At 39.0% G+C, this 13,214-nt stretch overlaps 1 protein-coding gene across 14 annotated transcripts in view; it reads right to left on the minus strand.

Annotated features, from left to right (window-relative positions):
- Positions 1 to 13,214, minus strand: part of egfem1 (EGF-like and EMI domain containing 1) — a 62,389-nt gene that overhangs the window by 43,146 nt on the left and 6,029 nt on the right. For 10 of the 14 annotated variants that reach the window (XR_013659609.1, XM_078956486.1, XM_020708411.3 and 7 more), the window contains 3 exons: positions 6,460 to 6,582; positions 1,301 to 1,423; positions 536 to 661 (listed from right to left, as the gene is read on the minus strand). Coding sequence is in view for 11 of the 14 variants with exons in the window: in XM_078956486.1 (XP_078812612.1) it covers positions 536 to 661; positions 1,301 to 1,423; positions 6,460 to 6,582 (372 nt within the window). In the remaining 3 variants the exon portion in view is untranslated. Of the gene's footprint in view, positions 1 to 535; positions 662 to 1,300; positions 1,424 to 6,459; positions 6,583 to 13,214 lie in introns of those variants that run through there. The other 4 variants (XM_078956488.1, XM_020708408.3, XM_078956491.1 and 1 more) reach the window with 2 other exon arrangements.

The following is a 13,214-nucleotide window of genomic DNA, read 5'->3' on the forward strand; positions in this document are numbered from 1 at the left end:
CTGTCTGCAAGCCTGCTTTTTGTTCCACGCTCTCAGATTGCCTGCCTGCCTGCCTCACTCAAGCTTCCAACAATCAACCTACCTGCCTATGACCTCCAGTTTCTCACTGCCAAGTCCTCTCTCAAGATACCAAGCAGTAAGACATTCCTCATCTACAAAACTCTGTGTTCACGGACTTCCTCATTCCTAGACCGGCTCTGGACTCTGTTCCGTTCCTCTCATTCCTCATCACCCACAAGTCTGCCTCAGCTCCCCCTGGTGTCAAGTTTCAGCCATCATCCTGCCTGCTCTGGTCCTCAAACTCTGAAGTTCTTACTCCTGGGTCTGTCATATTTTGTTGGTCCTCAAGACCTGGTCCTGACACAAAATAAGCATTAAACAGATCTTTTTTTGAGGGGGAAAAAAAGTTTATGCGTAAGTTTTTATATATAAAGTTTTTATTGTCGAGTTTAGCAGTTTTAAGAAGGATCATCAGAGTGATGACAGATCAACATTTCTTTTGCATTGCCTCACCACAGAACATTGGCTTACTCACGTTCACAGTGTCTCCCATCTCTCTTCAGCTTATAGTTCCTCTGACATTCGCATTTGTAATGATTGGGTCCCATGTCAACACACTTGTGCTCACATCCACCATTCAGGATGGAGCAAGAATTCAGAGCTTTAAAGAAGACACAGAGCCATAGAAAAACGGTTTAAAAAACCCAACAACTATGTGTTCAGATTTAAGTTTAGGTTTCACAATTTAATGGCTTTTAAGAGAAAAAAATTTCACCTGATAGTTTAAGGTCCAACGTTTATTGTATTTGTGCAAAGGCAGAAAATTTGGCAATTAATCCAGTGGTATCTCTAGCTGCATTCAATGAAATGTGCCAAAACAGGGGCTAACTTGAAATTACTCCAATGCTCTTGCTAAGGATACTATAAAACTACCTTTAAATGCTAATGACTTTAAAGACACATTCATCAAAAACTCAAAATTTCAGCATAAAGCTACAGGTTGCAGATGGAAGTGCTAAGTGACTCAGTCATCACTGATCCATGAATAGTTTTGTTTGGTAAAATTATCTTGCAGAGAATTTCCTTTGATTTCAGCAACATTAGATCAAAAATTCAACTAAATTGACAGGTTAATTCTACTCAAAACAGTTTTAATGTGCAAAAAATATTCTAGGAACTCCAGATCTAATATGTCCACTCTTCTTTTTAAATGTTGGGCCAACAGTATCACTAATATGTTTCTGCTAAATTTCATTGTGGGTCAAATCTGACCCTAACTGTCTTGGGGGAAAGATCTCACCGATGCAGGTCCGGCCATCTGTGTGCATGCGGAATCCTTTGCTGCATTCGCAGTGATAAGAACCTGCTGTGTTGATGCACGTTTGCTGGCATCCTCCATTGAACTCCTCACACTCATTTACATCTGAGAGTATACAGAAAAAATAAGGAATCATGCCTCAGGTATGATATAAACAGAATGCTACGTCCAAATAAGTTGAACTTTTAAGTTGAAATTACTGTACTCATGATTGGGAATGAATAACAAAAGTTAGATTGGAAACAATTACGGTAAAAGGTTTTATATTGTTAAAAGTTCATTAAAATGTTCAATATTTGTCATGATAATGCCGACTGACATCCCAGGGGGCGATCGGTCATGACTTCACTAACCACCATAGGAAATTGCACTGTTCTAAATCCTTTGAACAGCTACAAGAGTAACATACATAAATCACTCTTGTGATTCTTTCTTCTCTAAACTCATTTTAAAACTATATTTTAAAATGTATGAATAAGAAGCTTGTACACGTTTTTACATGTATGTATAAAAACACACAGATGTGCACACAAACATAAACACAGGTTTGTACAGTTGTTGGTTTCAAGACATTGTTCAACCCTTAACCCCAACCTGAACCATTCAGCGTAAACATTAGACCTGATCAGGTGCAGATAAATTTAGTTCCCCTCATTACTGATCTTTGGACTTATAAAGATCCAGCAAGAGCGGTTGTTGTACCAGGAAACTCATCGATCCATCCATTTCCTAGACCCGCCCACCCAGCTACTAAAAGGCAAAGGCAGTTTGTCAGTCCCATGCAGGCCAACACAGACTCAAACAACCACAAACATATGGTACTAATCATATAAGAAACAACTTAGTCTCTCTTAGTCATCAATTAACCTATGAAGCAAAATTTTGGGATTGTGGGAGGAAACCCAAGTGCTCAGAGAAAACCCACGCTGCCACAGGAAGACTCCAGACAAACAGGACCCGGCTGAGATACGAACCAGGGCCTTCACGCTGGGAGGCAACCGTGGTATCAAGTATAGATTAGATAATAGAAGACGGTTTATTGTTTTCTTGAAATGGAGAAACAGCTGTGATGTATCCCTCTCCAGCAGCTGTTCAGCTCTGACAGTGGAACCACAGAAATCAAAGCAAATGTCAAATGTGCCTTTCAACTGCCAGTTAACCTTTACCTGATGTCTCTACTCCCATTAAAAAGTGTTCAAGAGACTATTAACTAGAACATTTAGAAGAAATCATGTTATATGGAGAAGCAGCAAAGTAAATTTAACACTGCAGTAATAATTTTAAATCTGTCTGCTGTGTTTTAACAGGGTGCAAAAGATTGCCAAAATGTCAGACTTCAGCAGTATTTCCTTTTTTTGTTTTCATAATAGCTGTATTCTGGCAGCCTGTAGGTTGCATCTAACAAACCCTTTTTTTCTGCCTTCACTGCAGTGCAGCAGCATAAAAATACAACTTTCTTCAGTTGTGGTTTTTTTTTTTTGTTATTTTCGTTTCTCCTCAACACTTAATAAATATGCTAAAAGCGGTTAACATGTATCGCCTAACAAAAAACTAATCTTTAAAAAACCTGAGCTAAAGACCAATACAAAATACAGATGCACCATAACTGCACATTTCACTGTTTTTAGAGAGACACTTCTACTACATGTCCAGGGACTACAGATAAAAAAAAGTCCTTTTGGTTAACATTTGCAGAGATGCATTTTAATGTGCATTGTCCCTGTCAAACAAACTAATAAATTAAAATAAAATAAAAAGTCTAATTTTCACTCATAAAGCATCAGTAGAGTATAGTGGTATAAGTGTTAACCTTGTATCCTGACATCTGCGCTGCCCAGAAGAAACCCGCAAACTTATTTAATTGAATAGGAAATAATCGGATCGTCAATAATCCACACCTCTCAGGAAAACTGTCTTTTCTTTCTCTCACATTCATGTTTCTGTTGTTGTTTCGTTGTTTTTGTTTTTTGTTCTTTCTCTTTTCCTCTCTCTTTTCTCTTGCCCCCCCCCCCCCCCCCCTTCCCATGTCCTCATATGTGAATCAGGTAAAGTCAACGCAACCACGGTGAGTATTTATTTATGCACGGAACGGGCGCGCGCGCATAAGAGCATGCACACGCGATCCCGCACACACACGTTGATAAACTGCAAAAACCTCACTTAGGCTCACACAGGACGCACGCAACATGCAACTCACAGCCAAGACACGTTCACCCACAACGCACAGCGCTTGTCAGTGTAGCAGGAACGCACAGCGGGCACGCGCACACGGACGGGCACACGCACTATTTAGCCTTGCACTCTCCCGGTTAGAACAGCTATGAACAGTCTTAACATCGTTAGCTGGAATGTGCGTGGACTTGGTTCTGGGCCAAAGAGATTGAAAGTGTTAAATTACCTGGATGATCTTAAAGCAGATATAGCTTTACTGCAGGAAACCCATTTATCTTTATCAGCTGGTCATCTCCTGTGCTGTTCCCAGTATCCAGTTATGTATTCTGCCGGTTTCAACTCCAAACAAAGAGGGGTTGCAGTTTTGATTAATAAAAATGTTACATTTACTCATAAGGATACAGTTACTGACCCAGAAGGCAGATTTGTAATCATTAATATATCCATTCAGAATAAGGACTTTTGTATAGCGAGTGTCTACGGCCCGAATGTTGACGACTCTTCCTTCTTTCACAGATTCTTCACCTCACTCTCAGTTCACTCTGACTCCACAATCATTATAGGAGGAGACTTCAACCTTGTTTTGGACCCTGAACTTGACAGACTCAGCACAGCAGCAAACCAGCGTACATGGCAGTCTGCAAGTATTCTAAAGCAGTACATGAATGATCTGGGTCTCTGCGACGCTTGGCGCTCATGTCATCCAAGCACTAAGGGGTTCACCTTTTTTTCTCCAGTTCACCATTCACAATCTTGTTTAGATTATTTATTAGTCAGTAACTCCCTTTTGAAAGAAATTAAAAGTTCCAACATTCATCCAATTATTATCAGTGACCATGCACCAGTTTCTATTACTATCTCAAGGGAAGTACCCAGACCCTCGGGTTCAATCTGGAGGTTTAATACATCTCTGTTAAAAGACCAGGAATTTATTGAATTCTTTAAAAAAGAGTGGGCAACCTTCTTAGAATTCAACAATACTTCTGAAATATCACCAAGTGTTCTTTGGGAAACAGCAAAAGCAGTCATGAGAGGGAAAATCATCTCCTATTCAACGCATAAAAAAACGCAAAGAGAAAGCAGATTTATTAGAACTAGAAAATAAAATCAAAACCCTGGAGACTGCTTATGCTGCTTCTGCACAGGAACACATACTGGGCGACCTGAAAAATTTAAAACTGCAGTTAAATGACATCATCAATAAACAAACACAATTCCAGATACAAAGGCTTCGACTGGAAAGATATGAAAAGTCAAATAAATCTGGCAAATTTCTAGCTAATCAGCTTAAAATTAATAAAGAAAAATCAACAATCACTTCTATTATGGACCAAACAGGGAATGTCACCCATGACCCGGTAAAAATTAATAATGCGTTTAAAGACTTTTATCAAAACTTATACACTCCACAGATCAATCCATCAGAACAAAGCATCAACTCATTTCTCAACAATGTAAACCTGCCCAGGTTAAACGAAGATCAAATCACAAATTTAGACTCTCCGCTCTCGTTGTCTGAGCTTCATGAAGCTCTGTTACTTATGCCTAATGGTAAAGCACCAGGGCCTGACGGCTTTCCTGCAGAGTTTTATAAGGAATTCTGGGAACAACTGGCACCAACATTTTATAAAACGGTAAAATTTATCAATGAAAGCCAATCTCTACCACCTAACATGAACTCCGCCAACATTATCCTTCTTCTAAAACCAGACAAAGACCCCACTAGTCCTTCAAGCTATCGCCCCATTTCTTTAATTAATGCAGATGTAAAAATTATCTGCAAAGCACTAGCACAGAGAATAGAAAAAGTCACTCCTCACATAATTGACTTTGATCAAACTGGATTCATCAAAGGCAGACACTCGGATGACAATGTCCGCAGACTCATTAACATAATAGACTTTGCCACCATCAAAAACCAGGAAATGACTATACTATCACTGGATGCTGAAAAAGCCTTTGATAGAGTAAATTGGAAGTTCCTTATTGCTGCCCTCCATAAGTTTGGGTTTGGAGAATCATTCATCAATTGGATCAAAATATTATACCACAACCCCAATGCATCAGTTAGAACTAATAAACAGACTTCCAACAGGTTTTTTCTTGGAAGAGGAACCAGACAGGGTTGCCCACTCTCTCCTTCTCTTTTTGCTATATTTATTGAGCCTCTAGCTGCAGCAATAAGACAGAATGAGAGCATTAAAGGAATTAAAACCAAACACAGCCATCATAAAATTAGTCTCTATACAGATGACACATTACTGTTTTTAAGTAATTTACATTCTGTAAATGAAACGGCAACAATCATTAATGAATTCTCCTCTATATCAGACTATTCCATTAATTGGAATAAGTCTGTTTTATTACCACTGAACAATAATGCGGAGCAAAGACTCAAAATACCAGTTAAATCAGGAAATATCAAATATCTAGGTATCAATTTTTCCCCCAAACTATCAGAACTGGTGCAGCTAAACTACACCCCATTACTGAAAAACATACAGGACGATCTAACACGCTGGACCAACCTGCCTCTGTCCCTTATGGGCAAGGTAGCCACAGTAAAAAATGAAAATCGTACCCAAAGTTAATGATCCCTTCTCAAAGATTCCGACACAACCGCCATTAAAATGGTTCAAAACATTACACTCATCCATATCAAGCTTTTTTATGGAACAATAAACCAATAAATCCTATTACAATAAGCTTTCTTTAAGAATTCACTCATCTACCATGAATTGGATAACATACTGTACATCAGGGGGCGACATTTAGTATATTTATGCCAATGGATTGAAAGTTGAAAATATGGTGAAAATATCTGTCATTTCTTTTAGCATGAGAAAATGTCTGATCAGTTTAGTTGTCTTAGAAGTGAAAAGATTTTTTAGATTTCTTTTTGCAAGACTGTAAACACAAATGAACATGAGTAAATTAATGCACTTTGTATTGTTTTTTCTTTTACTTACCATCACAGCTCCTGCCATCTGACCCCAGTCTGCTCCCTTCAGAACACTTGCAATAATAGCTACCAATGGTGTTGCAGCACTGTCCCTCACAACCTCCTTTATTAAATTCACACTCGTTCACATCTGAAAGACAAAAGATTTTAAAAAAGAAGGCTAAAAAACATGAGGCAAAACACACATGAGGGCAAAAATGACATTCATTTCCATAGTATTCACACTTAGGAACATAATAAGTAAAAACGTTCATTTTTTCAAACTGGCAGACCTAAAGTCACAACTGAATTGGAAGACAAGTTTCTGAGAGTTAACACCTGCATGAAGGGCGGCTCGAGGGACAAAGGCATCCTTTTCATGGAAAGCCAGCCTAGATTTAGGGTGAGATGAGTGGCAGAACGAGCTCCAACCAGAATTGGCACAGTGGCAAACAAAACAAACAGGTTTTCTATATCCAGGAAACACTGGACTACTGAAGGGTGAAAAGAAAACGATGAACCAAAATCGGACATTTTTGGTACATCGTGAAAAATCTTTGTTGTCAAACAGGTAAAGTGCGGCCTCACTACTGATACCAACGGAGGAAGAGGGAGTGTGATGTTATGGGGCTATTTTTGCTGGATCCAGGCTTAGTGAATTGTGTATACCACCACTGAAGAAAAACAGAGAAAAAATAGTTTAAACATTCTCTATGAACAAACGACAGAATTCTGCACAATGAGAGACTTCATCAACTTACAGTCCAATGGGCTACGGGTAAATGAACCAGTTTCAAAAATGCCTCAACCTGTTTGTAGGAGCTACAACTATAAAAAATACTGATTGCCATTTACTTTTGTATGGGTCACTCATTTTTTTCAGGGCACACCCACACTTGGCTTCTAAGAGCGTGCAGCTTTTTTGAGTCTTTGCAGAGACAACAATTTGTTCCCCTTTTTTACCCCTTCCATTCACCATATTGGGTTCATACATGAGGCTGCTTTGATCTCCCAGGCCCTTACTTACACAGAACCAATCCTCTATTTAGCACATTTCCCTTTTATATGGGGGGGCACACACACACCCATTGTAGCTTATAAAGTTATAACCGTGCTCATTTCTAATCTCATGATGGTGACCAGACTCTTACCCTCTGGCTCTTTTTCTCTTGGACCGTGCTTCTTTGATCTAACAGCTCCACATGGCTTTAATAGCTGTTTGGACGTGGTCGGGGTCATTTGCTACCATTATCAAGCCACCAAGAAAAGAAAGACAGAAAGCTTCCTCTCAAGTGCTCGGCCCATTAGCATTTCCTGTACATGTTATACTCTTCTTTCTATCTTGCAAAAGCCTTTTTAATAAAACAAAATGTTTTGCACAAAGCAAGGTCCATAAAGACACAGATGACAGAGTCTGGTGTGGATGAACTTGACTGGCCTGCACAGTCCTGACCTGAACCCCATAGAACACCTTTAGGATGAATTAGAGCAGAGACTGAGAGCCAGGCCTTCACCAACATCAGTGTGTGACCTTACCAATGTGCTTTTGGAAGAATGGTCAAAAATTCCTATAAACACACTCCTCAACCTTGTGGACAGCCTTCCCAGAAAAGTTGAAGCTGTAATAGCAGCAAAAGGTGGACCCACATCATATTCAACTGTATGGGTTACGAATGGGATGGAGCTTCAGTTCATATGTGAGTCAAGGTTGGTGAGTTAATACTTTTGATAATATAGTGTAGAAAAAACGCATCTGTTAGCTGGCTATGTAAAAACATTTCATAATTCTAAAAATGTTTGTCTAAAAGCTTAATTACTGATGGACCTGACTGCCTTTTCTAGTCCTATCTTTTTTAGTTTAACTTGGCGAAAGGGCCTATCCTTATGTAGCACTTGACTAGCTTCCTTGAAGGCCCAGTGCACTTTACAGTCACAGTCCCATTCACCCAACCACATACACATTGACACACTGATGTCAGCTCTGCTGTCAAACACTGGCGCCAACCTATAACCACCAGAAGCAATGTGGGTGTTCAGAGTCTTGCCTAAGGACACTTTGGCACATGGGCAGGAGAGTCGTTGAATGATCTCATGAAACCAGACATGGAGATGAGATTACTGATGCCAGGTCACGGGCTCCGTACCAATGCATGAAAGACACGAAGGATGTTTGAAGATATTCTAAAAAGCTCTACAAAAACATCTGTAATCAGTCTCTCCCAGTATGGTGTGCTCCACTCCGGTTGCAAAAGCCGGTTTCCGCCGCTACTACTGTGTCTCTGTGACCCACATTAGTTCGACAGGGGTAAAATGAAAACAAGAATCAAACTAGGAGATCTAAATATTATTGTCTGGATGAAAATAAGAAAAATATCATAAGATTTAGGAGGCCTGGGCTCGTTGCTTTCCCATCCCGCAGCAGCTCTACATCCGCCGGCCAGCCAGCTGTCCGGTTGCAGGCATTTTAAGCAGACGGGCAAACTAGCTCTGCTGCCCGGCACAGCGCCTCTCTGTCTGCCATCCAGCCAGCCGCCCGACGAAGCAATCACCTCACCATAGTCATCACACAATCACATCACATCAATAATGAAATGGAAAAATATATATTTTTATTGACCAGTTATCTTATTTACAATAAAGATTTTCTAAGTAAAGTTCTATGTGAATAACCACCTGACTGCCACGACGCCCGCTGGCATGTAATCCCAACAATGTTCTGACCCAGGTAGATCATCAAGGATGGAGAATTTGGAGAAAATGGACGTTCCTGAAGAAAACAGTACATTTAATGGCACCTGAGCACATTTGTTTGCTTTCAAAGACTTTACCAGTATGATTCATATGTAATTAGGAATTAGCAAACAACAAAGTCTCAAATGTGGTGAGACATTCCAGAATAAACACGCAGCTTTTGCCCCAAAACATCCTGATCCAGATCCAGAAAATAATTTGTTTGTTGACAAAAATCTATTGGAGAAGTGGATAAACTGCTACTTAATTATGACATATTTGCCAGTTTTGTGGCCTCTCGGGAAATAGTTCTTATTGGAACCCGTTAAATGACAGAGAATACAAAAAAAAATTAACATTACCTCACAAACTTGTGAAATTATGCCCTTTGCTGCAAACACCGGGTTTTCCAAAGCGTGTTGCTGCTCCCTGTGTGTTAATTTCTGTGGGAAACTGATCCAAATGGCTCTTTGAGTGGTAAAAGTTGCCGACCTCTGGGTTAGACAGTTTTAAATAAGGCCTAAAGCCTGAACAACACAAAACCAGAAAATGGTCAAAACCTAAATAACAAACCACAACAACAGTGACCGTAAATTCTTTTGATTTACCCTATTTCTGCACTTCCAGAGCCTTTTTTTTGTTTAAAAATAAAAAACAATAAACGAATCAATAAACTGATTCCTTAGTACATCAAAAATAATCACTAAAGATTTGTGTTTTACTTTTTTGCATATGTTTTAACATCCTCTCTTTTAGAGTAAGTCTTGACTTTTGAATTCTTAGGTTTAAATTTTTGATGAATTTACTGCATCATAAAGAAACATGTGGCCTTTAGTCATTCCTGAGTGTTCAAGAAAAAAGAGCTGAGCATGTAGAGGAAAGTGTCGCTCTCATGTTGTTTGTTACAAATGAAAGCGATAATGGCTTCCCATCAAGTACTGGAAAGTTCAGGCAGCCTTGAATGATGGAGAGCTGCAATTCTCATCAGCGCTAACTGATATTACTGTCCTGTGCAGCGCAGAAGCTCCAAAGTCAGTTCCTCCAAGGACCAGCATTCCTTCTCTCACTCCAAAACATGGACTTTAAATAAATCAGTAGATCTTCAGCCATGTGCCCATTCAATTTAAGGTAAAGCCATGAGAAGATTGTTCCTTTAATCTTCAGGCCTCTGTCCAGCCCAGGTTTGTGTCTTTATTCGGTTCATTCATTGAATCTTCAGATGTCAAAGGAGATGCTAAACTGTTTATCAGTTCACTGAATCATCTCTACCAGATGGAATTTGATTCTAGAACAGGAAGGATCACTTTCTCCAAGCCTCAATTCCCACATTTCTATAGTAGCAAATGGAAAAAGAAAAGGTAATTTTAACTTGTGAGTTACAACAAAATAAAATCAAGAACTCTCATTTTACCTTAACTTCCTCTCACTGTCTCAGTTTAAAATAACTTGCTTGCAACATAAACTGCAGATAAAATATAAGAGCCGTCATGGTTCAAGTCAAAGGAGTTGTTCTTCTTCTTAATATTATAGAGAAAAACAGCTTTTAATTACTTCATAAACTTGAAACCCACAATTCTGATTGATTGTTCAGATGGTGACCCACTCTGATGAAAATAGTTTTTTTAACATGTCATTGTAGCATTTTTCTGATTATGAAGGACATTTATAAAAAAATAGCTTTGAATTTCATTTCTGAGTCACTTTTATTTAAATCATTGTGAATCCGAAGCAGATGAAAAAAATGCAGTTTGAAAAGGAGCTTATTTGTTACATAGAAAATATGCCGGGCGGGTCAAAAGCTCCCTGCTCTGCTCCATTCTGATGCATCCACTTGTAGACGAATAGATCCATAAACATCTTTGTTTTCCTCTTCTGAGCTGCTATCTGGCTCAAAATGGTACGGCTGGATAGCTCCAATATTGCTTGCCATTTTTGTTGCACCAGTAATGTTAGGTTGGGGGTGTGAGGGGCCGTAAACTAGCGGGAGAGCATCTAAACAGATGGGTGATGGGAAGTGTTAGCGGGGTTGCTCCGCGCCAGCAGTCCTGCCCACAACCCAGATGTGTATTTCTAATGAACTACAGCTGCTCTGCAGAAACTATGTCCTAGAAAACAATACAGTTTTTGTCTTTTATTTTGGATAATCATAATTAAAAGAATAATACTTTTGAAACAGATCAAAATAGATGTGTGTTAGACTTTAAGTCTACCACACAAACAATTATGGGGTAAATTGTGGGCAGATGAAGGAGATCATCACCATATGAGATTAAAACCCCTTTCTTTGGTGCCTTGAGCAGACTATTTCTTTAAAACAATAGCTTATCAAGTTTTAGCAGAAAATCCTAAAGCTCCTCTTTTGAAACAGCGCAAAAAAGCATTTGGAAAGCTGGCAAGAATCTGTCAAGAGTTTCAGGAATCTACTTGGTTCCAAACAAAAATCAGGTAACAATTGCAGGTTGACATATTTTTTTAAAATATTGTAATTTGAAACTAAAGAAACAAAGCAAACATATCATCCTTGACAAAAAAGTCATGGTAGAGGCTGAATCAATCCATCTGGAAAGGATATAAAAGCTTTTGAGAAATGATGTTTTCCACAGAAAGAAGGGTGAAAGAAGGCTGGAGATGGTTGTCCTGTGTGTGTTAGAGATGCCGGGTAGAAACGGGTAGAACAGAACACCGCTGCTGTTCAGGATCATGATTTGGCACAGATATGTAGAATTTTCTTCGTGGTCCCTATTTTACACAGGTTTAAGGAGTTCACCCTGACTAAGATCAAAATAATTTATGTGCTTTTGGATACACTGTTTTTATTCTGACATTTACCATACCTTTGTCATAAATATTACCCAAATGCACTACACGAACGTCTGTAAAAGCCATCTTTCCCCTAAAAAACTGAAGTTTGTGTTAAACTACAGTAATTATTGGTGACCAGACTAACCTTAAGCATGATGGGAATTTCTGCTTTATCCACACCATAGGTGGACAACCTGTAGAAAAACAGGATAAAAAGAGATTCTGGCTCTTTAACCTGTGGAAAATGTTTCACCTTCTCCCCTTTTTGGCTTGCTTCCTTGCAGCTGCACCAGCAGATAATTGAAGGTTTCTAAAAAAAAATGTGCAGGGCATGGAAAAAAAGCATTTTTGCAAAGCAGATTTGTGCTGCGGCTAAACAAAGTTGCCTCAAATAAATATTTTCCCAGCATTACAGTTTTAATTTTCAAAATTTAGATAAGATCAACCCTGTGGATGGTTTGTTCTCTTAAAGTCACAGATTCCTTCCAAACCTGTGGAAAATATTAGTGTTTCCTCAAACTGCAAGAACATCCACAGATGCTACAGAGATTTCTGCTTTTATATCCTTACTTTTACACATCTTCATTATAGACCCAATCCTGCTGTGGTTTCCATTAGGGATGTAAAATATGCAGATACATATTGAAAAATCGATGTAGTCCAGAGAGGAACAGCAGTATCGGCTGAAAACCACAGATACGGACAAGATTATGTTGGTTAAAAGATTTAAAATTGATCAGGAAGTAATTAATCAATTTCTGTCAAACTTTGTCAGTTTCTCTTCCTGTTGTGTCTCTACTGTCTTTGCCTTTTTATGTAAATGTAATGCGAACAAGAAGACATCCAATCGCATGCCTTGATTCTACCAAATTAGGTCAATTCTAATTGGCTGAAGGTGAACCACAATGAGGGATGTGTGTCTTTTTAACCACAAAGAACAAAACAATCTAAAAAAGAGGGAAAGATACACACCCCTCGTTTCCACCAAATACTGGAGCTAGATTTGCTTCACTTTTCTGTGTCAAGACCACTTTTATTTCTATAACAGCCCCTGATTCCACTTCACACACTAAAGACGGTTACAGTAACCCTTGTGCTATGTTAGATGACCCCACCCTTACATTGATGTGTTCTCCCTACCATGACAAAGGTGGATAAAGGTGGAAAGATTTCATGTAATCCATGGACACCAGTGAAGATCACAAATCATTGAAGAAAAAAGGTTCAGTGCACTGTCTAGTGGGTCTAGAT

This window comes from Oryzias latipes, chromosome 13 (genome assembly GCF_053564925.1).
Source record: "Oryzias latipes strain Hd-rR chromosome 13, Olatipes_Hd-rR_3.1".
In the NCBI taxonomy this organism is placed as follows: domain Eukaryota; kingdom Metazoa; phylum Chordata; class Actinopteri; order Beloniformes; family Adrianichthyidae; genus Oryzias; species Oryzias latipes.